Genomic DNA, 27,052 nt, shown 5'->3' with positions numbered 1-27,052 from the left:
CGCCCAGGCGGCGACAGAGGAACGTGCGGCAAACGGGTGGGGAGGGAGGGGAGAGAGGGGAGGGGAGCCCAGCGTGCCATTCCGAGCGCGATCGCGCGGCGAGATCCCACCCCGGTGTCTGCAGAGCCCGAGGCGCAACTGGTGTGAGGGCTCGGTCCTCGCCTCGCGGTCAGCCCCAGCTCGCGGCCGCCGGGGCTCCGGTCGCGCGCCCGCCCGGTGGCTTTGCAAGGCGGGGGCCTGTTTGCAGAGAGCCGGACATTTGCATGAAGCGACTCGACCCCACGGAGCAGCGGCAGCAGCGGCGGCGGCAGCGGCGGACCCCGGCGGCGCGCGGTCGGAGGCAGGCGGCCCCGGTCTCCGGGCCCCGGTGGATGCGCGGCTGGGGAGCGGCCCATGGGCCGGAGCTGAGGCTGCCCGGGGCGTCGGGGCGCGGGGCGGGGGGCGCGGTCGAGGCCCGGAGGCGGCGGCGCAGGAGGAAGCGGAGGAGGGCGGGCGCGCCGGGCCCGGGAGGCAGGCAGCGCATCGCCGCCGCCGCCGCCGCCGCCGCCGCCGCCGCCGCAGCCCCGGGCTCGCCATGCTCCTGGCCTCGGCCGTGGTGGTCTGGGAATGGCTGAACGAGCACGGCCGCTGGCGTCCCTACAGCCCGGCCGTGAGCCACCACATCGAGGCGGTGGTCCGCGCCGGCCCCCGCGCCGGGGGCAGCGTGGTGCTGGGCCAGGTGGACAGCCGTCTCGCGCCCTACATCATTGACCTGCAGTCCATGAACCAGTTTCGCCAGGACACCGGTGAGCCGGCCGCCCCTGCCCGCCCGCGCCACCTCCCCTCCCTGCCCGAGACCTCCTGCCCCGCGAGCCCACCCGGGCCCACCCAGTCCGCACCTCCCTACAGTGGTGTCACCAAGAGGTGGTGGTGGAGGGGGGCGCTTTACTCCCCATGATCCTCTTAAGATACCCCTGCAATAAACGTCAGTGGTTTGGATATGCAAACCGAGCTTGAAGCCGGCCCCTAAGAAACCCCCCTCACGTCCCCTTTTAAGCGCTCGGTGGCTCCAAGTCCTCTCTTGTAGAAATTCTGGGGCCGCCCCAGCCCACAAGCAGTCCTAGCTGCTGGGAAAGGCTTCCTACTCTCACTCCTCACACATCACATGGGCTGACCCTGTTTTGCCTCTGGCACCCGTGGGCCCGCCACACGTCCTCCTGGTCACCCACCTCACTGCCTCCGCCCCTCCTGCCTCCTGCGTGGGATGCCTTCCCACAGCTGCATCCTGGGAGTGGGAACTGGGGGGAGGAAGAAGGGATTCCCGGGACGCTTCAGCTGTGGTATAGTACAAAAAGGGATGGGCCTTCCTGGGAGGAGAGACAGAGCTGGGGGATTCCAGGGCAGGAAACGCCCTGGTGGCTGTGGCATTGGTGGGTGCCTCTGCTTGGGCACTCCAAGTGCTGAAGCAACAGGCCAGAGCAGATGGAGAGAGGAGGGGGAGGGACTCAGCTTCGGAATGCCTGGCAGGGAAGCCACTCCTTTGTCCGCGATGAAGAGGCGGAGGCGGATTCCTAAGGAGAAACTGTCCCCAAGCTTCCTCCTCAAATGGTCCCCTGGGGGGGGGGGCACTAAACTCCTGTCTTTTCATGAGAATCAAGTCGCCACTGTGGCCACCACAATCCCACTTCCCAGCTGGCTGGGCTTTCCAGGTCAGAGCAAGGAATAGAGCCCTCAGGTTGGAGGTCAGGGTGGCAGGTCATTGGCAGGGCAGAGCAGATGCATCTCTGCTTGGCCCAGGGAGCCCAGGGTTAATTGACCTGGGACAAGTCTGTCTCTCCAGTAGTCTCTTCACGGAGGTGGGGCGTTGTTTCTGGAATTTTGGCTGGGCTTTCCCAAGAGTGTGACTGGAGAGGCCTGGAGAGGCAGGTGTGGAGAGGAGGGACCAGAGAGGATGACTGGAGAGTCCCAGAGGGTCAGAGAACAGCTGTTTGAGCCCGGCATCTCCGCCTCCTTGGAAAGCCCCCACATCCTGTGGGCTAATTAGGATTGTCATGGGAAAGGGGTATCTTTCCACATTCGTGTCCCCATCTTTGGTCATAACTCCCAGCAACCTTTTTGCCAAGGACTTTGCAGACACTTGGCCGATTGAGTAAAGATTTCTGCGGAAAGGATTCCAGAAGAGTTAGCATCTGGAGGGGCTTAAACCTTGGTGGGAAAGAGAGGGAGGTGGAGCTGAGAGAGACAGGGAGGAGATGGGACTAAAAAAGGAATGTGGGGAGATTGAGAAAGAGGATTAAGTGTGGCCGAGGGGGGAAGGGGATAAGGTAACTGTAATTTTAGATAGACCTCCTCCAGGAGGTGAGAGCGGAGGCATCAGATTGTGTGGAGGGGAGCCTAGCCCTGCAGGTGGGACCAGAAAGACTAACAGTCAAGACACACACAGGGGATTCCAGTCCTGCTCAGAATAAATGGGCAGGTATTAACTTTTCTGTTTCATTTGAAATCTCAGCAGTATATGGAAAGGCTCCTCGGTGACCTAAAGTTCCCAGCCTTGTCCCACATTTGGGAAGCGGGAATGTTTAATTGGGGTTTAGCGGTGTCTGAGGTGGGCATAGGACCTAGGAAGGGTCTTGGACTGAAGGGCTCTTTCGACAGATAATGAAGTGCTGGAGAAACCTGGGTTGGAAGACGGACGCTACCTTCCCCCAGGTCTGATCACTCTTTCCTGAGGACTGGCTGACCACTGCCTGCTGGTCAGCAGTTAAGCCAGAGGCTGGGACTCCTCATATTTTACACCAGGCTGGCCCTCGATCATTTAAGAAACTACCCCAGGATGTGTTTTGCCTTCTTGCCTGTCTCTTGAGGCATGTGATTCAGACTGCTTTGGTTCCATCCACAGGCCAACGTGTACTGAGCGCCTCCGTCCTTAGTGCCAGGCCCCGGCTGGGTGCGGAAGGCACTGGGCTGAATTCCCAGGAATGCTGGGTCTGTCAGGGAGCTTGTCAAAGTAGAATAGAATCTCTGGGTCTCTGGGCCTGGAAAGCCCCCTCCTCTCCCTTTTCCACCAACAGACACACAGTTCCTCTCAATATAGCCCATTGATGAGGCCATGACAGGGTAGGAACTTTAAACCACGGGCTCCCAGGCAACCTCGGCCAAGCCCTGGCAATGTTTAATTAAATTACCCTCCGTCCCCAAGCCACAGTTTGAAGCTGGGAACCAAAAACATCCCCATAAACAAAGAAGAGCTGTAAGTCCCCTGCCCAGAGGCGATTCCTCTCTCTTTTTGTTGCCTCCTCTATGTGGGGACATTTCCTGACATGGGAGCATAGTTTTTTCAGAAGTTGTCTGCCCTGCTGCCCAGTAAGTCCTCAGACTCTGCACTCCCCTGGGCTCAGAGTTCATCCAGCCTGTCTTTGGGGAGATGGCTGGGAGGTTGCAGGTCTCCTTTGCCTGCCTCTGTGCGCCCTGGGCCCTTCTCCTTTTCCAGACCGTCTCTGAGTCTGAGTATATTTGCATCCTATGCTGGTCTCCTCTAGACATTCTGGGCTAGAGAATGGGGAAGAGACAGGGCGAGATAGAGGTGACTGGGTCTTGGCCATTTCCAAAAGCCTTAGTTGGGACCTCTCCGCCCACGATCGTTTACTTTGACTGGGCTGACCTGTTTGTCTCGTGGGGCAGTGGCTGGAGCGCTGTACTTTCCCATCGCTTTCCCCCATATCTTCCAATGCACCTGATCACTGCCATTTTCAGGGCCCCGCAGCAGGATGCGGGGAGACCCGGACTGGCTGTGGGAGACATGACTAGGCTCTCACTTTAGACTCATTGACCTACTTGGTGACCTTGAGCAAGTCCCTTGACTGCTCAGCCCTCATTCTCCTTTGTAGAATGAAGAGCAGCCTTAAGGCTCCTTCTGGCTCCTTTCCTCCCATCATGCAGATGGGCAGGTGAATGGGTTTGGCCCCTGCACCCGTGATGATGCTAATTAGAAATGACATGGTGTGAGGGAGGGTTCTTTCCAGCTCAGAGTTTTCTGTGCAGTTGTTCCCTCTTTTATGTCTTCAACGCAGTGAAAAGAATCAGAGGGAGAGTAATTAAAGGGTTTGACAGAAGCAGATTTCTAGTGCCCCCCTCTGATAGTACTCTGACCCTGTGTGAACACTGGAGTAGTGGGGGCAAATGTCATGACCACACCATAGCTACAGTGAGAAGGATGCACCAATCACATTGCACACATTATCTGGCTTAATCCTCAGTCCTCTTATGAAGGACCCATTGTTCTCATTTCATAGGAAAGAAAGCAAGTTGAAAAAGATGAAGTTGCTCCAAGTTTTACAGCTAATCAGTGGCAGAGCTGAGACTCTGAATCGAGTACCCTTTGTTCGATGAACACTTATGGACCACCTGCTCCATGCAGGCACTGCTCCAGGCATGTGGGATATAGCAGTAGTAAACCATCCAAGACTTTGCCTTCATGGAACATTCTAGGAGGGGTGCAAGGTGCTGGTAAGAGAGGCCTGGGGTTTCCCAGGAACGCAGTGCTGCGTGGACATGGGTGAAATGCCCTGGAGACGTAGGGTCGTGCCTGGAAGGTGTTAACCCTCGTTTCCCAGGAGCCCGAGCAACTTGGGTGTTTGGGATGTAGGTGTCTGAGTTGCTGGGAACATTTTTTTCTCTTTCTCTTTCTTCCTTCTTAGTCTGTGAAACCCTTTATCCCTGGTCCTTGGGTCTCTGCCCCATAGGAGCAAATGGATTTCCTCAGATCATCTAGCTCAGCATCCTGATTATATAAAGATCCAGAACTGGCCCATACCAGATGGAGTGGCCTCTAAAAATAAGCAAAGAATATACTCCCACCATCTCTCTTGTCCCACAACTTCTTTGGTTCTGGTTTTTAACTAACCCTCTAGGGCTGAACAAAACTCAACATCTTTCCCTTCTAAAAACCAGCTCTTCCTCTGGACGCCGCCTCTGCTTGTGAGATGGTGTCACCATTTTACCACCTGCTGGTGGTCAAAGCCTCAGGAGTCTATGACTCATTTTGTCATTCTTTTTGGACGCCCAGCATTTACAGGCACATAGAAGTTGAAACTTGAGTGTGAGCGATAAACACTGCGATTGTTTGCATGCAGATCCCCGGCCCCAACCCGTGGAGACGCTGGCCCTTAGTTCTGGGGGGTGTTACCGATCCGTCGTCCCCCAGGAGATTCAGAAGCAGGTGATCCTGGAACCTCACTTGGAAAGCCTTCAGCCACTCACGGTCACGTCCTACCCATTACCTCTCTGTAGAGTCCCTCCAGGCTGCCATCTGCTTTTTATTTTTGCAGCCAACACCCCCGTTACTTCTTACGTGGAACTAATTAACAGAGCAGCTCTGGTCTCCACACTTCTCTGCGTCACAGACCTCACTGGTTCCTCATTGCCTACAAATAAAACCCATCACATCCTGGCGTTCCGGACCATCTCTGCCTTGGCTCTAATACCCCTTTCTGGGTTTACCTCCCTCTATGTCGCTGTTTGCCTCTACTCCTGCCAAATAGATGTACCATTTATTCTCATACGTTCCCTCTGACCCACACCCCAACAATTCACCAGGTCTCTTCGACTGAGACGCCCTCCTTGATCATTTTCACCTGTTGAAATTCTCCTTTGCCATTCAGGTCCTGTGCTCTTTGTCATCCATTACTTGAAATGTTCTCCAAATCATTATTCATTTATTTAGTCGAAATTTTATTGAGCCCCTGGGACATGCCAGGCATGGGGGGGATACCACTGTGAGCGAACTCCTGGATACCCACACTCGTGGGATTGGGAGCCTGGTGAGGTAAACAGACATTCATCAAATGAATCACACAAATAAATGTGTAACTGCAAATCAAGATAAGCGCTAGTAAAAAAGGAAAAAAAAAAAAAAAAAGGAATGGAAACTGGACCTGGTCTGGCAGCCCAGAGAGATCTCCTTGAGGGCATGAGCTGAAATCTGAAGGGTGAGCAGTCAAGAGTATGCCAGGGTGTTTAGGGGGAGGGACCAGCCTTGTGAAAAGGCCCAGAGAAGAGAAGAGGCAGTGGGGAGAGACTGCGGGAGGCCAGTGGGGCAGAAATGTGGGCAGAGGGTATTAGGGCGGGAGGAGGCCACAGAGGTTGTGGGTGGAGAGGCTCTCGGTCTTGACCTAAGGGGGAAGTTCTGGAAGGGATTTAAGCATGGTGCAGATGTGGTCAGATTCCTGCCAACACTGCATTTGTTTGACTCCCTTCTTGTGACATAATACACTTCATAGCTAGGCATTCCCACACTTGCCTTGTTTTAGACTGTAAGCTACTTAAGAAGGGCCTGAATCTGCCTTCCCCACAGCAGCCGATGCATCCTGAGCAATATGGGATAAATGATTAAATGCCTTCAACCTGGCTCGTTTATGGAGCCTTCATTCCTGCCGGCCCTGCAGTAGGCATTAGAGTCCAAAGAACTCTTTGGCGGTGTGTCTGCCTCCACCAGGGCCCTGGCATGAACAGGGACACTGGTGCCCATCAGGCGTAAGCAGCTGTGTACCCAGACTTCTCGAGGGTGGGCCCCGGACTGGGAGAGTGTCTCATGAAGCGGATGGCGTTTGGCAGAGGACCTGAGCGGTCAGAAAATTTTAGTAGCTAAAAATAGCAAAGGAGGGCATTTCGATAGATGGGACCTGGCGAATAGTAGGCGTGGGGGTAGTCAGGGAACTCTGAAGGATGGCAAAAAAGAGGCATCTGCCCAGGGCAGAGAGGAGGGTAATTCTGGAAAGGTGTGTTAGAAGCAGGGGATAGTTTCCAGACATTCTGGGCCAACAGTGCGGCATATCTGGGACTGATGACACTATTGTGAAAAATGCCTTTAAAGCACGTTTATGAGAATCAGTCAACTGCATTGGCCCTGCCACCCTGGAGAGAATATAAAATCGTGCCATTTAAGTTCTCTAAACTTAATTTCCTTGTCTTTAAAAGTTGTTTCATAGGATTGCCATATGGGATAGGTGAAGGTTCTAAGTAACAAAGATTGTGCAAATAGGAGTTATATATAAATTCTCCCTCCCTTTCTCTCTCTCTCTCTCTCTCTCTCTCTCTCTCTCTCTCTCTCACACCCCACTGTATCCTCTGGACTAAACTTTCCCTATGACTTCTCCATCCCACTTAGACATAAAATAAAAAATAAATGACAATAATAATCACCAGCTTTTACTGAGTCCTTGCCATGGGACAGGTATTACTTTAGTGCTTTATTAATCCTCAAATCCACACTTTGAACCTGTCTGTCTGGGACCCAGACAGATGAGGCAACTGAGGCTTAGCCACACCTCTGCTTTCGGATCCAAAGCCTGTGCCCTTTGTTCCCCAATGAGCTGGCTCCGTACAGCAGGCAGTGGAGGCAAACCCTGAGCCTACTGGCCACGCTTCCTTCCTTCCGCAGTCCTCCCCTCCTGCCCCCCCCCCATGGCCCCCAGCAGAGCGCCTGGTACTGAATAAGGGATTGTTCTGTTTCTCCCTCTTGCCTCTGAATGTTGATGTTTGGGGTCATTAAGGGGCTTGGAGATGGGTTGAGGGGCGGGTTATGACCTGGCAAAGGCCTGAATAGTCATTGTTCCTTTTCATCCCCCCTTGAATGGGATTTTGTCCCCCATCTTGGTGTCTCCTTGTGGATTGGAGGAGGGGGTGGGTCAGAGGCCAGAGAAGGGGAGCCTTTTCCCACCACTTTGATGGATAGGGCTTAAGCTGACAGATGCAGAGATTCCAGCATCCTTGGAGCTCTCCCCGGGCCTCCCTACCCTGCCTTAAACCAAGCAGCTTCAGTCTTGATCTTAATACCCATGAAATGAACCCTGGTTGGGCACAGGTCTGAATTCAGGTTTGGGGTGGGTAGGGGAGGAAGAGGCAACAGTTACAGGCTTAGGTTTCCCTGCCAGTCCTGCACATTTATTTCTGCCATATTCCCCTGTAATAACCTTGATCTCTTCCCTGCCCCCATCCCCCTCGACTGCCCCAGACTGTAAAAATTGAGACAATCCTATCTTTAGGAAAGTTTGAGCTTCTTGAGAGAAAGACGTTAGATAAATAGAAAGTTATTCTTACGATCATTATTGTAGTTGTTGATGTAAGATTCCGTGCTGGACAATATGAGCAAGCTCTCACAGCCTGAGCTTTTATTTTTATTTTTTTAACCATACACATAAAAGTACAGAGAGCCAGCTCAATGGCCACCACCCCTGGGCAGCCTCCCTGGGGAGGGGCAGAGTCTTCCTCTGTCCTCTAGGCTTCTCTGACACTGCGCTCTTAACCTCCATAGCCATGCGGGCCGAGGCATCTAGAGAGTCAAGGAAGAAGGGAAATGATACTCATGAGCCTTTAGTGCATAATACAAAGCGCATGAGAGATTCAGGGCCTGGCACAAACAAATACATAATTGTTGAATGAGTGAATCATACTTAAATTTCACAAAAACTCTACAAAGGAGTTTTTATTCCGTTTCTCAGGGGAGAAAAGAAGGTTATGAGGATCTGTATTAAGTAAGCAAATTTGGCTGCAAACCCAGGTGTCCCGACCCCAAACCAGTAAGTGCTCTCTTTGGTACCCTGCACTGTGGCCCACATCCTTCCCCTCAAAGATCAGCTGCTTCCACCGTCCTGTGACTGCAGACTTGAAAACGCAGGAACGAGTCTCCTTCAAAGCTGGCACCTCACTTGTCAGCCCCGCACGCAGTAGGACTCGTTTAGGATTTGTCTGTTACTGTAACACGATTTAGTTTCATCCCTCGCTGACCCTGACCCTCTCCCCTGTGCCCTCTGGCAGGGACCCTCCGCCCAGTTCGCCGCAACTACTACGACCCCAGCTCGGCCCCCGGGAAGGGCGTGGTGTGGGAGTGGGAGAACGACAACGGTTCCTGGACGCCCTACGACATGGAAGTGGGCATCACCATCCAGCACGCCTACGAGAAGCAGCACCCCTGGATCGACCTCACTTCCATCGGCTTCAGCTACGTCATTGACTTCAGCACCATGGGCCAGATCAACCGGCAGACCCAGCGCCAGCGCCGCGTCCGCCGGCGGCTGGATCTCATCTACCCCATGGTCACCGGCACCTTGCCGAAGGCCCAGTCCTGGCCGGCCAGCCCCGGGGCGGCCGCCGCGCCCCCCGCCCCGCCCTGCTCCTGCCCGCAGTGCGTCCTGGTGATGAGCGTCAAGGCTGCGGTGGCCAACGGCAGCGCGGGACCCCTGCACCCCTCAGCGGCCCGCAAGAACGTGGCCCCGCCTGGAGGGGCCAAGGTGCCCCCACCGCCCGGCCCTGGGGCCAGGCCACTGGAGAGCACAGGCACCTTCCGAGGCCCGGTGAAGACGGTCCCATCGCAGGCCGTCCGGCGACAAGCCTCGAGCGCGCTGGCCGGGGCGACGGCGGGCGCTCCTGCCAGCCCCCCCGGAGCCAACGGGAAGACCGGAAGGGTGGCCCTGGCGACCTTGAATCGGACCAACCTGCAGCGACTGGCCATCGCCCAGTCCCGGGTGCTGATCGCCTCTGGGTAGGTGCTGCCGTGGCTGCCTCTGAGCATCCACTGATCACGGGCATAAGATGAAGAAGGGGCTGCGGACACTAGCTCCTCCACACCTTCTCCTGAGCCCCTGGCTGCACGTGGAAGGCGGCATGATGTGGTGGATAAGGGAGGGTTTGGTCTGTGGGGTGTGACAGACCTGGATTCCAATGGACACTTTGCCCCTTACTAGCCGTGGGATTGGGGCAGATCCCCAGCATCACAGAGCCCTAGCTTCCTCATCTCTAAATGCCGGCAGTTAACATTCACGTTAGGGTTGAGGTGGAAATTAAAGGGGACTACACTTATTAAGGAATAACCGGCGACAGTCATGGGCTCCCACCATGCTCTGCGTTTGGGGCTTTATCACTTTATGTGTCCTTACAAGAAGTCTACGAAGTAGGCGTTTTGATCCCATTTTGCCCATGAAGAAATGGGAGGTTCCCTGGCTCGCTCAAGGAAGGGCACATAGCTAACCATGGGCAGAGATGCAGGTTCAAACGTTAAGAAGTCTGAGCCTGGCCTCCGACCCCACCACTCTGCTTCTCTAACAAGCACAGAGCATGGTGTGCAGCATACAGTAGGTGCCAAGTAAGAGTTAGTCCCTGTCCTCTGGTCTCCCTGGAAGCTGGAATGGTGACTCCAGATTGGAATCATAGCCCCTATTTAGTGAGTCCTTACTGCGCGCCAGGCCTTTGCCATGCATTGTCTCAGTCATTCCTGTGACAACTTGGGGGTGTTGTAGGTTCTGTTACCGCTGCTTTTTATGATCTTTTGGTCTTCCTGATTGTACAGTGGGAGAGACGGGGGTCCACATGGTGCCCGCAGCCTCTGCCTGCCAGCCCCTGACTTCTTGCAAGATTGGCCTCTCACTTCTGTCCAATCTTCCTCTCCTCCAGAGGAGCCTGGCCATGCCTGCCGCCCAAGCCCCAGACGTTCGGGATGGTTTAGAGTTAGGCTGGACGCCAGAGCATGAAGGTCAGGCTGCCCAGAGGAAGGTGTCTGCACATAGGAGCTCAGCACAAGAAGGAGAGCATCATCTCATTCCCCTACATAGCGACGCACGTGCCAGGCACCAGCACTCAGCTCGGAATGAACTCCCCCCGAAGAGCCGCACAGCTCACGTGTTACAAAGTGGGGGCTGGAGCCCAAGCTTTGGTCTCCTAGTCCACTGCTCTCTGGGCTAAGCCCAGCTCCTCGTTGTCTGCGAAGGCAATTTATAAATGGTCAGATGCTAGTCAGATGCCTGGGCTTTTCACATGACTTCCTGTGAACCTGCAGAAGCATTTGGTGGAGAGGAAGGGGTACCTACAAAACGCCGCTGCTCAGTATCTCCGCGCTGTCCTACAGCAGCATCCTGCAGCCTCTGATGAGTTCCAGGGTGACTGCTGGCCTGGCAGGGGGGGCTCCTGCAGTGGGGAAGAACACGGCCTTTAGAACCTGACTGCCTGGGCTTGAACCCAAATTCCTGGCTAACTTGAGGGCGAGTTTGTTTGTTTTAATTGAAGTCTTGTCAGTTTACAGTGTTGTGTCAGTTTCTGGTGTGCAACATCATGTTTCAGTCATCCATATACATGCATATATTCCTTTACTTGGGGGCAAGTTTTGCATCCTTTGTCTTCAGTTTACTCATCTGTACAAGGGAGACAGTCATAGTACCTTGCTTACAGGGTTTGTCATGAGGATTAAGTGAAGTATTCAGTGTAGACTTACCCCAGTGCTTGGCATATGAGAGTCCGGTCAGTATTAGCTGCTATGATGGTGATGATGCCGATGACGAACAGCCTCTGTGGAATGTGCACTCTGGGTTGCTGAATTGAAGTCAAAGCTGAGCAGAACAGCCCACTTCATTTCTGGTGCCCTTGACAAAAGCCAAGTGACCTCATGCCATTATTGAGGGAAAGAAACACCAGATCACTTTAAATCTCAATAAGGGAGCCGGCCGCTCTTTATCTCTCTTCTCTAGTCCCTCTGCCTGCCAGTAGAATCAGAGCGAGAGAATAGGGCGGAGGTCTGGGCAGTGCAATTTCAAAAGGGCTATAGAAACAAGTTGTTTTTTTCTCTGCTCTGTTTCCCTGACAAGGGAGGCCCCTCCCTACCACTCTCTGTCATCCAGCCCTCTCCTTTTCACCTCTGCCCGCCTCCATCACCCACACTACCATCTTCTCCTCCAGTCTTTCTTGGCCATTTAATTGGCGTGTTTATTCCCTTTGTCTGAGGCTGCCATCGACCTTCTGTCGTAGAATGGCCCCTTCCCCCTCCTCTCTCTGCCCGTGACCTCTTCCAGCAACTTTCCCACGGAAAAAAGGAAGACCAGGGAGGGCGGGAGAGGTGGGATGGAGAGAAGGGTTTAGGGGGAACAAAAGATCCTGTGAATTATTCAGATACACAAGCAGGGGGTTTCTAAAGAGGAGAGGGGAACTGTGCCTCGGAGGGGAGGGCGGGAGTCGCCCCTCTGGTCCTCTCTTCCAGAATTGTGGCTCCTCTATCTCCAACGAGACCTCAGTTGCTGGAGAGACAAGACCATTGTTCTGCTGACAGTTCCTGGGTTTGCTCATGACTCCTAGAAAAATACTGCTTCTCACCATGGTATCTACCAAGCTATTCTCCCATCATCAACATCCCTTACCCCCTAGCAACCTTGCCAGCTCTTCTCTTTCTCAGTTGTATATTTTAGAGGCAGAAATTAAAACTCACACACTCCATCACTGGGAACTGCCCAGTAGCATGGGGGCGGTGGAGGGGGGTGTCTGCTGATTGGCCAACAAGTGGTTGAGCTGAGTTGCCTGCTTTTGGGTTGCTGATTTCTAGAAAAAGGGCTCAGGCACATATAATTGGGTCCCCAACAGGGTGTAACCAGCATGGACCCCATAGGCGAGTCTCCCTGGCTTTCATTTTAACCAGTAGCAGTGGGAGAAAGGCGATCAGGAGTTGCCATTTCAATAGTCTGCCTGGCACTCAACTTTATATTTTAATAAAACACTTAAAATCCTCAAGAATCTCAGAAAACTGGAATATTAAACAGGAAAAGGCTTTAATCAAGCCCAGCTCCCTCTTACTGTTGGGAAACAAAAATGTAAACAATCACCCAAATTTGCATAAGGCTTAGCTATTTACAAAGTGTTCAACCCAGATGCTAAATCCTCACAGGGACCCCAGGGTACAGAGCGTTAGGGTGCCCTGTTTACTGCTGCGGTAACCCAGATATGGTCATGGGTTGCAGAGAGAGGCCTGGTTCTCCCAAAGGCACCAAGTCTATGCAGAGCTGGGCTAGAAGGCAGAGTTCTTGGCCCCTGTGCTGGGCCCCTTCCACTGGACCTGTCTGTATTCCATAAGCAAATATCCTCTCTTCCCCAAACCCTGCTGCCACCATCCAGAGCCTACTGAAAAGCCCTTCCACCATGTTGTCCCTTTCCTGGCATGACAGGGACACCCTCCTCTCCCACAGTATTCAGAGGCAGACCCTCCCTTTCTCCAGGCCTTGCCCCCAACCCCGAGTCCTTGGCTGCCTGGGGTGTGTGCTGTGAGGATTGGACTATTTCCTGGTTAACCAGATTGGGTGTGGAAACCTGCCAGTCCAGTTTGTGGGAACAAAGGTGGCTTTTGTCACCCAGATCACAGCTAGTATCAGACGAAGTAGGGGCCTGGGAGACGCTGAAGGGGAAAGGCAGGTGCGGGGCTGGGCAGCACGCGCTGCCCCCTGGTGGGGAGCCGGGGAACAGGTGCGGAGAGAGGATCCTTCACTCCCAGCCTCCCCGGAGGCCAGGAGGAGAATCAGCCTCCCTTGGGGAACCCAGGGTGGATACTGCGCCTTGGGTCACAAGGTACTGGGGTGGGAAATCATCAGGAAGTCTCTCTGGAATCTTCTAACCCAAGAATCTCACAGATAAGTTTTACAGATAAGGAAATTCAGGCTCAGAAAAGTTAATGGACGTTGTGAGGAGTTACTGGCGGGACTAGGACTTAAACCTGGTTTTTCTTACTCTTCCTCCATTATACCAAGCCTGGCCCTGTCGGGAAGGTTGCAGAGTCCGGAATCAAGTCTGTGCCTCTTTTTCTTGGTGACTTTCCTTTGTGTTGAATTCAGCCTTTCCCTCCTCCATCAGGATTTGATTTATCCTGGGGAGAGTTTCAGAGGAAAAGTTGCCTTTGGTGGCCCGTTGAGACCCAAACACTCCCACATCTGTTATTTCCACATCCTTCCCACAAGCCTGGTGCACAAAACATTATCCCCGGGAAGGGACAGAGGCCCCCGAAGATCCAGCATGGCCAGGCACGCACCCATCCTTCCGGGCATGATGGGAACAGACAGACTCACTGCTCAGCCTTGAGGTCCTGTTCCAGCTCTCCCCTCTGAGTTTTGAGTTTATTCCCGACCCTTGGAGTGGCATGTTTTCTGTCTGCAGCCTGGGGTGTTAGAAATATTACGTAGACACAAGAGCACAGCATAGTGAGTGGCTAAGCAGTGGGCTCTGGATCCAGGTTTCCTGGGTTCAAATCCTTAGCTGTGTCATCTTCATCAAAGTTGCTTAACCTCTCTGTGCTTCAATTGCCTTGCTTACTAAAATGGAGTTAACAATAATAGCACGTCTTGTGTAGGTTATTGGAAGGTTTAGATGGATGTATAAAATATATTCTGAGTTAGAACTGCTCTAATCTTCTAAGCAATTATAACACATGGATGAAGGGCAGTGGGCTGTCTTGTTCACTTTTGGGTCCCTGGAATCTAGCAGAGTATCTAATGCAAAGTAGGGCTCACTATGAATGGATGAACAAACAAATAATAATAGTAACAATAATTAATAATAATAACAATAATAATAAACACATGCTCTTTCCCTTCCCCCCTACTTTTCCCAGCACCACCCTTCCACCATAGCAGAACTGCTGACTTCTCAGGCTGTCTGGCTCCTGGAGTCATCTGTGGCCCAGCCCATCACACTCTCCAAGCCTACATCCCCCCCTCTGAACCCAGCTGTGGAAACCAGGGTGGCGGGGTGGGGGTAGGGGCAGGACCTAGCCCCTAGCCCCATATTTTTCTAATCAGCCTGGTGGGAGGTCCCGACTTTCCCAGGCGGCTGTGCTGCCTTCTATACAGGCTGATTCGAGTTCCCCAGGGGAGAAGGACAGAAAAGGGAGGAGGCTTTGCCTGAAATTTATATGTCTCAGGGAAAAGGAGAAGTGGCAGCTGTTAGGGCCGTGGTTTCCAGATGCTGGACTGGGGATCGCCTGCATCTGTATGCTCTCAGCAGAAGCTTGTAAATGTGCGGATTCTCGTGTCCCACCGACGGAGCCTCTGATTCAGGGAGGGGCTCTACCTTTTCAAAAGCTTCTGAGGTACCTGTTATGTCCACCCAGGTTTGAACTTGCTTCTTTGTTTTTTACATTCTTCAACAAATAGTCATTGAATGCCTACTAGTGTCAGGCTTGGAGTGGAACAGACAAAGATATTTGCCCTTGTAGAGCTGAGATTTGATGATGGGCGATAAGAAGCAACAGCTTATTTGAAAAGATCGTAAGTTCCACGGGGGGAGAAAAAGAAAAAAAAAAAAAGACCAGGGTAAGAGCACTTGGTGGGGATGTCCCAGGGTGGGATGGAAGGGTGGGTAGCAATATTAAACAAGGTGCTCTCTAGAACATCCCTGAGAAGGTAACATTTGAGCCAAGACTGAAGAAGTTGGAGGAGGGAGCCAAGCAGGTATCTGGTGGAAAAGCATTTCAGGCAGAGGGAACAGCATATGCAAAGGCTCAGAGGCAGGAGTGTCCCTGGCAGGTAGAAGGAACAGCTACAACACAGTTAAGAGGTGAGTCACATCAGGGGAGGCCAGAGAGCTGGGGGGTCAGGGTGGGGGTGTTGGCAGCTCCCACAGGGCTGTTTAGACCCTGCTAGGACTTTGAGGGACTGAGAAGCTGGTCTGAGTTTTGAGGTTCTGGGTTCTGAGTGGAGGAGTGACATGGTCTGACAGGTCTGAAAGGATCACCTCTGGCTGCTTGGCTCAGAACTTATGGCATCTTTAATAGGGATAAGTCATTCCTGTAAGGAAGGGGAACCGCTCATTGAGTGAAGTTTCAGGATTCCCAGCACCGGCCCATTTTGTCCCACTTGTCCAAATAATGATGCATCTGCTCTTTCCTTCCCCAGGGTCCCCACCGTCCCAGTGAAGAACCTCAGTGGGTCCAGCCCTGTCAATCCTGCTTTGGCAGGTAAGAGAAGCCCTGGGCTGAAGGTAGGGAAAAAAAAAAAAAGAAAGAAAGAAAGCAATGAAATAGGTGGTAAGCATTTGGTAAAAGGGAGAGAATTCGGATGTTGATGAAGACAGACGAGGATTTGAGAAGCTGGGTTGGAAGGGCAGGAAGAGTTTGGGGAGAACTGACTGTGAAAAGCAAAGCTTGCTGTGGAAGGTGAGTGAATGGAGATGTTTCCGGGAAAAGGAGAGGCTAAGGGGAGAATCCATGAGTTAAGAGAATGCTGGTGAAACGGAGGCGAGCAGGCTCCTGCAAGAGGGAGGGTCTGGGGGTGTTGGGGGCTGACTCTTCAGTTCCTCCTCCCTCGTGTCCTTGTCCTTCCAGGAATCACTGGGATCCTCATGAGCGCTGCGGGGCTGCCGGTGTGTCTCACCAGGCCACCAAAGCTGGTCCTCCACCCGCCCCCCGTCAGCAAGAGCGAAATAAAATCCATCCCAGGGGTTTCCAACACAAGCCGCAAGACCACCAAAAAACAAGCCAAGAAAGGTATCTGCCTCCTTATCTAAAGGGGTCCTGGGGGGTCCCAGACCTCGCTCCCAGTCCTGGCTCTGCCTCCAGGTCAGACCCATGACTTGACCCTCTGTGCCTTAATATTAACCTGCAAAGTGTGCCTAACTAGTACCTGTTCTGATGATCACACCAAAATGAACTGGGTATGGATCAGACAGAAACGCCTTGAGAAATATAAAAATGCAGCGCAAACATACAGAAACATAAAAATAGGAGTGGGGCACAGATAAATTACGTTAGAGACAAAGATCACTCGGGCACTGGAACCAAAAGAGACTGGATTCAAAGCCTAACTTTGTCACTAGCAAGTCATGTGATCCCTGACAGTGTTTCTCACCTTTACAATGGGGTGAAAAATACTGCTCACAGTGGGTACCCGGCAGGTAAGTCCTGGAAAGCATCCATGCCATCTGGGAAGTAGCCACTGTCCTTGCGTCCCTTTGGAGCCTCCAGACACTCTGGCCACTCGAAGCCCCCTTCAGGACTTCCTTCCTACCTGCCCACAGTCCCACCAAGGGGTCAATGCCTGCGCCTACCTGGGCACCAAAGAGCCCACCTCCGCTCTGTGGCTGGTCTTTCTGGTCGCTGGTATTGGCTGTTAAATGCTTTGACCATCACCCCAAGCCCCCACCCTGTAAACTCGTTGTGAAGTTTCAGTGGGATCACATGTACATGGTAACTTAGCTCACGGCCCGGCCAGGCACAGGCTCTCAGTTAACAGGAGCTTAATTCTTAGAAGAGAAACAGGGCAGTGGGCAGGAAGGAACTGCCTCCACGCTTTTGGCTGCTGCGAGATCCATGTCCTCAAACCCTTGTCCTGGTTTTCCAGTCTCTCAGGCGTTGCTCTGCTTAAATGAACTTGCTCGACCTGCTCCTCGTCTCATAGGAAATGACAGGGTTTTGCGCTGTCCGCTCTTCTTGTTATTATTAATAGCACATATTGGACTCTTACAGACAAAGTGCTGGAGAGCTGTCCGTCCATTAGCTCATTTAATTGTCAAAGCAGCCCTCTGAGTAGGTGCAATTGTTTCCCGCATCTTCTAGGTGAGAAAACAGAAGCTTAGGGAGTTTCCCAAAGAGGCACTGACCCTTTCTCATTCTTTGCCTCCTTGTGAGGCTGTAGCACCCCATCCCTGCCTTCAGGCTGAGCTGCCTTCAGGAGGTCCAGTCCGCCCTTCAAAATTCCAGCATCGTTGCACCTGTCAGGATGCCCCTCAGAGCATCACCTTTTCCCTGGTGCTGGGCTACATCTGCTGGCAGTGACTGTGCCATCAACAGCCAAGAAGGAGCATCCTGAAAGCTATGGCCATAACTTCCCGGTTCCCCATTAAAATGACAGTACGTGGCAGATCGAGGTAGTACTTAGCACATTGTAAAGGGAATACGGTAAGCCTACCGAATGTTGCCAAGTGTGTAACAGTTTGCAGAGTCCTTTCATCTCACTGCATCGATTATGTGGAAAAGAAGCCCACTCAAGCTATGTCGATCAAAAAGTGGGTTTGCTGGGAAGTGATTGCAGGAAATAAAGGCAGATGTGAACACCTACCCCCCTCCTCAGACCCCTTCTCTCCATCTTCTGCCCCTGTGTTCTTTTTCTTAAATCCGAAGTGCAGAATGAATTCCTCCCTTTTTCTGCTTTAAGCCTGGCTGATAACTCCCTGCTGTCTAGCATGCCCAGCTTGACAAGGCTGTGGGACCTGCATCTCTGTCTTGGGGGCCCACTGATCATCCTGTCTCCACAGGTAAAACCCCAGAAGAAGTGCTGAAGAAGTATCTGCAGAAAGTCCGGCACCCTCCAGACGAGGTGAGTGCAGGGGAAGCGGGGAGGAGAGGGGTCCACCTTCTCCGTCACTCATGCATCTCCTCTGCCAGAGTTTCCTGCAGGATGTGGCAGGAGCTCCTTTCTGAGTCCTGACTGGTGCAGAGCTGGTCAGAGCAGGTGCCTGGGCTCCCAGGTTCATAGTCCTGAGCTACAGCTGCCACTTAACCTCTCCCACCTCCCCGCTCAGCAAAGAGGTGACTGATTCTAAACTGCCTTAACGTGAGAGTCTGAATTTAAGAAAAACAGTATGATCAGTTACAGGAACTGATCTTAAAATGGGTTTGATGTTGATCAGTGGCTCTCAACCGGAAATGATTTTGCAGGGCTGGAGGGGAGAGGGAATGCTACTGGTATCCAGTAGGCAAAGGCCGGGGATGCTGCCGAACACCCTGCAGTGCCCAGGAGTGCCCAGGACAGCACACAGAGCAAAGAATTAGCCTGCCCGAAGAGCCAGTGGTGCCAAGGCTGAGAAATCCTGTCGTAGACTTATTTAAATAGCAGCCTCTCCAGTACACTTCAGTGCCTTTACAAATGTTCTGCTTAAATAAAACTTGCCAGTGGGTCTATCAGCAAGCATTTGTTTCCTCCACAAGCCACTGACGTATACCAGGAAACGACAGTCAGACTCCCCAGGGAGATTGTAATTTTGTTGGCCAGCCTAAATTAACACCTACCACCATCAGAAATTATTTCAGGAATTTCTCTGTTGTGCAAAGCAAGACAAAACTATATTTAGATTCCCAAAGGCACGTTTACCCTGGTTTGTGGGCTTTCTAGTGGAGGAGCCGTAACAGCTCACCTGACCTCTGGGATCACGCGGGAGCCACGTGGAGATGCTTTGGCCTCCCAGGCTGGGTGACGACTGATGGCCTCTTTGCTCTGTCCCCTCCTATCCTCAGGACTGCACCATCTGCATGGAGCGCCTCACAGCCCCCTCGGGCTACAAGGGCCCACAGCCAACGGTCAAGCCTGACCTGGTGGGCAAGCTGTCCAGATGCGGCCACATCTACCACATCTACTGCCTGGTCGCCATGTACAACAACGGTAACAAGGTCCGTGCCGGCCCGTGCCGGCCCTTGGCGCTGCCCGCCCCCATGCTGGGCCCGGGGGAACAAGAGCTCGGGGGCCTTTTGGGGGGTGCACTTAGCTGATCTGGGGGGGGGTCTTAGAGGCACCCAGGGCAGCAGAAGTGATGATCTTGGCTGTCCTCAGCAGAATCAGTTTTCCACAAGTTTATTATGTTGGCAAAATCAGTCTTTACCTTCCTTTTGGGCTCTGCTACCCAACTCCCCTCAGTGTCTACACTGGGTGGTGGCCTGAGAGGTGTAGACTTCTGTCCCTGAGAGTCCTGAGAGGAGTGGCCCATGACAGTGGGCCCGTGGTAAGTGTCCACTCCTACTGGCATAGATGGAGTTCCCAAACACCCTTCCTTCCCCCAGGGCTGGTGATCTTCAGTTACAGTTCATTTTCTTTGAACAATTCCAGAGCACCTTTGATTGCCCCTCCGAAAGCGCTGGAGGGTTTTTAGCCAAAGGATAACTGGAAGTCTCTTCCCATCCGCTGTTGGAGGAGGGAAGGCTGTCTGCGGGGCTCGCTTGTCCACCAGGGCCTGTGGGGTGGTGCTCCCCACTGGAGCTATTTTCCAAGAACCTAGGAGTGTCCTTAAACTCTCTCCTTAAAACGCCTGAGCTTTGTCTAAGCCTTTGACTTTTCTCATGTCCTTTCCGATGCCTGGAATAACCTTCACTCCCCATCTGCGTGAATTCGAATTCTACTCATTTCTCCAGGCCCCGCTTGGATTGCATCCGAGCCTGAGATTTTTGTGATATCCTCCAACCTCTTACTCATCCAAAAAATATCTGGCCTTCAGGGGCTGCTCTTGTTGTGGGAAAGAGTAAAGGCAAGAGAGGCAGCGGACCCAAGCTCGAACCCCGGCTTCGTAGCCAAATGACCTTGGACAAGATTTTCAGCCTCTCTGAGATTCCATCTTCCATCTGGAAAATGAGATGAAGCAACCCCCACTTTACAGGGCACTATTATCGTTACTATTCAAAGTGGTACCTAATTGTATCATAGCTGCGTTGTTTTCCTTCATCTCTATGTGGCCCTATGATTGAAATACCCATAGTGCCGACCTTGGGCTCTTTCTCTGTCTCAGAGACCACGTGCTCAATAATTGATGGACCCTGCATCTCTGTCTCCCCTGCTCACTTAAGGATTTTATCAGGACTTTGCATTTTAAGAGGTTATTTTGGGTTTAAAGGGGTTTCTTAGCACATTCATTCCCTTTTCGACAACTGTATTCAAGACTAACCTAGTAGCTTTGCATTTATTTCCATGGTGCTTCAAAAACATTGAAGACACTATCCTTTATTCTCTTTTGCCCTAATGAATCTTTTGAAGCATGCATTTCTTATTTTCTTTACACAGAAGAGGGGAGAAAAGGGCCCAGAGAGAATTGGAATGACTCATCCAAGGTCACGAAGCAAGTTAAGGCCAGAGCAGAGAGCGGGACCCTGGTGTCTATCTCCCAAGCCTTGGATTCCCATCCTTTGATCATATGAAGTAACCTCTGTTGCCCTGAATCCATCTGTTCCTTTAAATGAGTAGAGCTTAAATTGAAATGTCCTTAAATAGCCCCGCAGAGGATGCCAGTCTTCCCGAGGAGACACAGATGTCCTGGAGAGCTCTGGTCCCAGCTGTGTGATAGCGCTTTTTACACATATCATTCCCTGCCCACTCACGCTTTCCTTTTCCTCACTCCCTTTCTTTTGTGAGCCTGGGGATAGGGTTTACTGTCCAGACTCCCCACCCTGGCTCTTCTCCCACCTCTCCAAGCAACACCTTACCAGGTCCTGCTACCAAGCCATGACCCCTCCATCACTGTCTCCAGAGTCTCCCACTTTCCCCCCCAACAGAACCCTGAGGTGCAGAGCAGAGCCTGGTCTCCTTCTCAAGGATGTGGTCTCTCTCACATGTCCCTTAGCACGGAGCATGGGGCTGTTGTGGAATTTTCCTTCTGTCGCTTTGGAGAAAGCTTCAGCTTTCATGGCCGAGGTAGCCAGGCAGGCGGGCAGCTAGGTTTAGGTGCATTTACTGGTTTAGGTGCATTTTGTCCCCCACCTCCGCCCTGTGTCTCTGGTACCTTTTGGGGTCAGGTGGTGAGGTCCTTACCCAAACTGTTTCCCACACTAGTCACTCCTGCCTTGTCTCTTCAGGATGGGAGTTTGCAGTGTCCAACCTGTAAGACCATTTATGGGGTGAAGACAGGTACCCAGCCTCCAGGGAAGATGGAGTACCACCTCATCCCCCACTCCCTGCCTGGCCACCCGGACTGCAAAACCATCCGGATCATCTACAGCATTCCGCCCGGCATTCAGGTGAGCCCGTCCTTAGGTCCTTAGCCACTGGCGTCTATCGTTTTAAGTTGAAAGGTTCGCAGGTAAATGTCTTTAGTCCATTCAGGCTGCTGCAACAAAACACCACAGGCTGGGTGACTTTTAAACAACAGAACTTTATTTCTTAAAGTTCTGGAGGCTGAGAAGTTCAAGACCCAGGTGTTAGGAGATTCAGTGTCTGGTGACAGCGCTCTTCCTGGTTCATAGACCAACTATTCACTGTGTCCTCACAGGGCAGAAGGGGTGAGGGAGCCTCCCTCAGAATTAGAGATACTAATTCTGTTCATGATGGTTTCACTTTCATGACCTAATCACCCCCCAAAGCCCCCCTAATACCATCACAGTGGGGATTAAGTGTCAACATGTTAGTTTGGGGGGAACCCAAGCTTTCAATCTATAGCATTCCACCCATGGCTTTCCAAAATTCATATCCTTCCTGCACAGAGTATATACATTCCATCCCTAGAGTTCTAGAATCTTTCTTTTTTTTTTTTTAATTGAGGTGGAGTTGATTTACAATGTTGTTTTTGTTTCTGGTGATTGAGATATATATGTATATATACTATTTTTCATAAAAAGCTATTACAAGAAATTGAACATAGTTTGCTGTGCTGTATAGTAGGTCCTTGTTGTTTATTTTGTATATAGTAATTAGTATCTGCAAATCCCAAACTCCTAATTTAGCGCACCCCACCCTTTCCCCTTTGGTAACCATGAGTTTGTTTTCTATGTCTACCAGAAGTCTTAACTCATTCCAACATCCACTTTAAGGTCTAAGTCCGAAGTCTTTTCCAAATATCATCCAAATCAGATATGGGTGAGACTCAAGGTATGATTCATGCCAGGGTGAATCCGGGAAGCCACACCAGTGGTAGAGCCTCACCAGACTCCGAATCAGCTAACACCTTGATCTCGCACTTCCCAGCCTCGAGAACTGTGAAGAATAAATGCCTGTTGTTTAAAAGCCACCTAGTTTGTGGTATTTTGTTAGAGCAGCCTGAGCTGCTAAGATGATGTTATGCTATGAAAAAATCCCCTTCCCACTCTAGTCCCCCACGTACCCAGCCTCACCCTTCCCCACTCTCTTCCACTGTTCTCACTTTCTTAGGTGTCCTTCCGGGGTATCCCCTCCTCCCATCTTTACACGAAGGGTGACATATCAAGACACACTGTGCTGCACCCTGCATTTTCAATGCCAGTTTGGTCTATGGCTATTCCCGTGTCAGTACAGAGAGAGCTTCCTCCTTCTTTCTTAGCTCTGCATAAGAATCCATTGTCTAAATGAACCATCATTTATATGCAAACAGTCTCCATTTGATGGGCATGTGGATTGTTTCCAATCCTTTTTTTACAACAAGTAATGTAATGAATAATAACTTCGCACGCATGTGACTGTATCTGTCGAATCATCTTCTAGAAGGGGAAGTGTTTTTGTTAAAGGGTATTTGTATTCATAATTTGATAGATAGTCCTTGACTTTTGTAGGCATTTCTTTCCTCTTTTGATTCTTTGAAAGACAGTCGTAAGGAACAGATCGAACAATTTTCTTGACAGTAAATGCCAGTATGTTCCTTCCTTCACACATTGAAGCTTTTTCTGAGTATTCTAGGGTGCTTATGGGATTCATTTATTTAGCAAATGTTTATTAGTTTATCCTCCTTTCCTCCCTCCTCCTTGCTTTCCTCCGTCTTGTCTTTTATTTCACAAACGTTTGAGTGTGGACTGTGCACCAGGCATGTTCAACCAAGTCCTCACTGCCCTGAAGTCCCCATTCTAGTGAGATGAGGAAGAAATAAAACAGGAAGATGTAACAGCTTGTGAAAGAATTGAACACAAAAACATGATTCTTCTTCGAAGGACTTACCAACTAGTCAGGCAGAAAGAAATACACATCACTAAGCTCCAGAGTGAAAACTGATGTGTGTCACTGATAAAAGCTGTGGGAGGCTGTGTGGACAAGGGCAACGCAAAAGACATTCAAAACCCAATGGACCTGGGTTTCCATTCCTGGCTCACTCTTCCTTAGCTGGAGATTTTGGACCTTGACAACTTGACCTTTCTGAGCCCCATTTCTGTGTGTGCGCAGCTGGGAGCTTAATCTACAGGGGTATTTGTAAGGATGGGCAATACGATCATAGGTACATTTGTGGTCCCCAGGCACAGTACCAAGGTGCTCAGTACCTGGTCCCCATCATTATTGAGTATCCTACTTGCCAGGGTAAGGATGAGAGCCAATTCCGTCTTTCTGGTAGGGTCAGAGGAGACTTTTTGGGGCAGGGCACTCGCTCATAGAGCCTTGAAAGACATGAAGAAATGAAAGACAGCGTTTTTAGTTGGAGGACACAGCAGAGTTCCTTATGGGGTGTGGAAGGCCCATAAGGAAGAGCGACATTTGGTTAAGACTTGCCAAAGTGGGAGAGGGGAGGAGGGAGCATGAAGGATGTGGAAGACAGATGAGGCAGTGAGGAAGAGTGGCCAGGTCATGGAAAGCCGTGAACACTAGGGTGAGGGCCGTGGACTTTCCTTGACAGGCTGGGAGAGGGAGGGGCTTCCCCGAAGGTTGCTGGGTGTGTGGTTAGGATTACGGGAGGTCGTGTGATTGGAATTACGCTTTACGAAAGCCAGTTTGGCAAAGGAGTGAGGGATGACTGACGGACCAATTAGGAGACCACTGCGATAATTCAGGTTCCAGTCATGGGGCCTGAACAAGGGAGGGGCCAGAACAAGGGAGAGCGAGATATGGTGGGATGTCGGGGCAAGTGAGACTTCTGGAATGACCCTAGGGCTGCCAGGGGGAAGGTAGGGACATGAATGATAATTTGGGCATCCTGGCCTTGTGGGAAGCAGGACAGACTGACATGGACAAAGGTTGGGGGTGGGGCAGCCACCTGGGGGGATGTTCTTTTTTCAAAGTCTCCAAGGCTGAAGAATGGGAAGCCTGCACTGGGGTATAGAGGTGTCTGCATGCTACCTCTGCAGGTGCCACGGAAAACCCAACTTGTGCCAAAGGAAATGCATCTAGGCACTGTCCTTACAGCCACTCCATAGGTCACCCCTGAGAGCCAGCAGCAGGACACTCAGCGCCACATCCATCCCCGGAGGGCCCAGGGACCACTAGCTGGGGCTGTCGTGAGGAGTGAGGACCTTTAAGCTCTGCCTTCACTGCAGAGAATGATTCTCAGGGGGAGAAGCTCTGAGCGGGGCCGAGCCAGAGTCGTGACTGCTCAGCTTGGCAGCCTGCCGGGTGCACACAGCCTGGCTGGGCCAGTGCCAGGCAGGCGTCTGTGTTGGCGGCACCACGGGCAAGTCCCAGGCAGGAGAAGAGCCGGCAGAGCCGTGGTCGGAATCAACCCTTGGTCAGGCAGCCTGACTTAGAAACAGCCATGGCCATGGGAATGGCGTCTACGTGGAGCAATTTCACACAAATGTGAAATTCACAACTGTCAGATGCTGGGACTCCCGGAAGACTTTGTTGCCACTTTCCATTTCCAGCGATCTTTCCCTTCTCTGAGACCCGCTTGTATTTATCATGCTGCTCAGTTTGCAAAATTGTACACGGTTCTGAACCAGGCTGTTAAAAAAATCTGTAGTCACATAATTATTAAATCGTTTTGGAACCTTTGTCCATAACAAGAGAAAATGAAAATTGTGTGTTTGCTTGCAGTTCTGTCGTTGATTTGTTCACTTGCTTATTCATTTGTTTGGCCAGGATGCATTTACTGATCCTCTGTGTGGGAGCTGTGCCAGGAGTGATGTGGAGTATCAGTATTATCCTGACTTCGTTTGGAAGGGATTTTAGAACAGGGTTTCACAGACTCTGGGGGAACCAGGGAAGCTCAGAAATTATAGACAAATGTTTGTGTGTAGGGGGGGAAATCTGTGCATTGTTACTGGGAGAAAGCCCCTCGGTATTCATGAACTTCTCAAAGGGGCCTCTGGACCAATCCGAACTCTGATTAGGAAGCCTGGTTTTTGACTGAATTCTGCTTCAGTTTCTTTCCCACCCAGTGTCCTTAGACCAATCGTTATTGTTAAACAAGAAAGCAAACCAAAACCCCATGAGGACAAAGGAGAAAATCTACAAGAATCGTTCGGATAATTCTGATTGCATGGCTTATGGCTCACAGGCACTTGTGTTATTCTGAGCAGTTTAGGGTGGGGAATTAACACCCCAAGAGAGGGCTCTGGCTAACACAGCTGGGAGGCAGCAGCTCCGGGTGCAAATCCAGGTCCAGGGACTCCAGAATGCATGTGTTAAACCACTTCGCCCACCACGGTTTGAGTCTGTTCTCTGTCTAGACTCTGTGGCCATGATGATTGTCATCATTGTTTGAATCAGTCACAGCCTGCATCTTCCCCACCCCCCATCAAAACTAGTTTGGAAAATGCTCTTTGCTCTCTTTCTTTCTGCTTCCAGGGGCCAGAGCACCCAAATCCTGGGAAGAGTTTCAGCGCTCGTGGCTTCCCACGACACTGTTACCTCCCGGACAGCGAGAAAGGGAGAAAGGTAAGAGTGGGCTTCCAGGTAGGGCCGGCAAATTTGCTTCTGTGTTGGGGCCCCAAGTTTGCTCCCTGTGATGCTGAACAGAACTGTGCATCTCTCTCCAGATGCACATGTAACAAAGGCTTAGTCGAGTCAACAAGAGACAAGGGTGGATATGAGTAGAAGTTTATTTTCGCAGGGTGGTGGTGGCTGGACGTTCAGCTTTTTCCTCTCCCGAATTTTACAGGCAATAATTTATCTATCTATCCTTCCTAGAGGAAGGATCAGGTCCCTGGACCAACACCAGCGCAACACCTAGGAGCCTGATATAAATGCAGAACCTCAGAACCTGCTTCATTCTAACAAGATCCCAGGTGATCTGACAGCACGTTAAAGCTCGAGAAGCACTGTTCTGAAGCATGATTTCAATTTGTGGGATTTTATTTATTTACTTTTTATGAATACTTTGACTTTCCACAAAAGAGCAGAGGGAAAAAATCACCGGGTTTCTGGATTCCTGGTGATTCCCAATTAGGCTTCAGTTGTTCTATGAACTCCAAAATTAGAACTAAAATTTCAAGTTCATTTTTCTGTGGGTAAGCCCAGAAAAATCACTGGATTTTCAAAAGATTCCCTGATCTCAAAAAGGAAAAGAACTGTTGATTTCTTGGATAAGAGGTGCATCTTAGTTAGCTTTCTCTAGGTCAAGCTGTGTAACAAACAACCTCTAAATTTCAGCGGCTTCCTTCAACCAGTGTTTATTTCTCATACACTTTGCTTGTTAATGGCTGTGGCTTGGTTGCTGCTGGGGGTCAGCTTTCATGCGCTCCATGTGGCTTCCTGTTCTGGAGTCCAGGCTGAAGGTGCATCCCTTCTGAGGTCCAACCTCTTCCCATAGGAGGGGGCAGAGGGCCCCGAGAGAATCCCAGCAGAAGTGTACCATCCCATTAAAGCTGCTCCTGGAAGCTTGTTACTTCCGCTAACCTTTCACAGGCCCCTGGCAAGTCATGCACGAGGCAAAGAAGACGAGGAGCGGGTTGGTAGAGAGGCCCCTTGGGTCTTATGGC

The 27,052-nt window shown here is 51.5% G+C and overlaps 1 protein-coding gene across 2 annotated transcripts in view; it reads left to right on the top strand.

Annotated features, from left to right (window-relative positions):
• The first annotated feature begins 574 nt into the window (after nucleotides 1–574).
• Nucleotides 575–27,052, top strand: part of DTX4 (deltex E3 ubiquitin ligase 4) — a 35,987-nt gene continuing 9,509 nt past the window's right edge. The window contains exons 1-8 of one of the 2 annotated variants that reach the window (XM_010956341.2): nucleotides 575–785; nucleotides 8,794–9,517; nucleotides 15,669–15,730; nucleotides 16,097–16,258; nucleotides 18,025–18,086; nucleotides 19,004–19,156; nucleotides 21,323–21,484; nucleotides 25,920–26,009. In XM_010956341.2, coding sequence (XP_010954643.2) covers nucleotides 575–785; nucleotides 8,794–9,517; nucleotides 15,669–15,730; nucleotides 16,097–16,258; nucleotides 18,025–18,086; nucleotides 19,004–19,156; nucleotides 21,323–21,484; nucleotides 25,920–26,009 — 1,626 coding nt within the window. The other variant, XM_074371972.1, reaches the window with a different exon arrangement.

The sequence above is a fragment of the Camelus bactrianus genome, chromosome 10 (genome assembly GCF_048773025.1).
Source record: "Camelus bactrianus isolate YW-2024 breed Bactrian camel chromosome 10, ASM4877302v1, whole genome shotgun sequence".
In the NCBI taxonomy this organism is placed as follows: domain Eukaryota; kingdom Metazoa; phylum Chordata; class Mammalia; order Artiodactyla; family Camelidae; genus Camelus; species Camelus bactrianus.
This window is presented reverse-complemented; position numbering and strand designations above follow the sequence as displayed.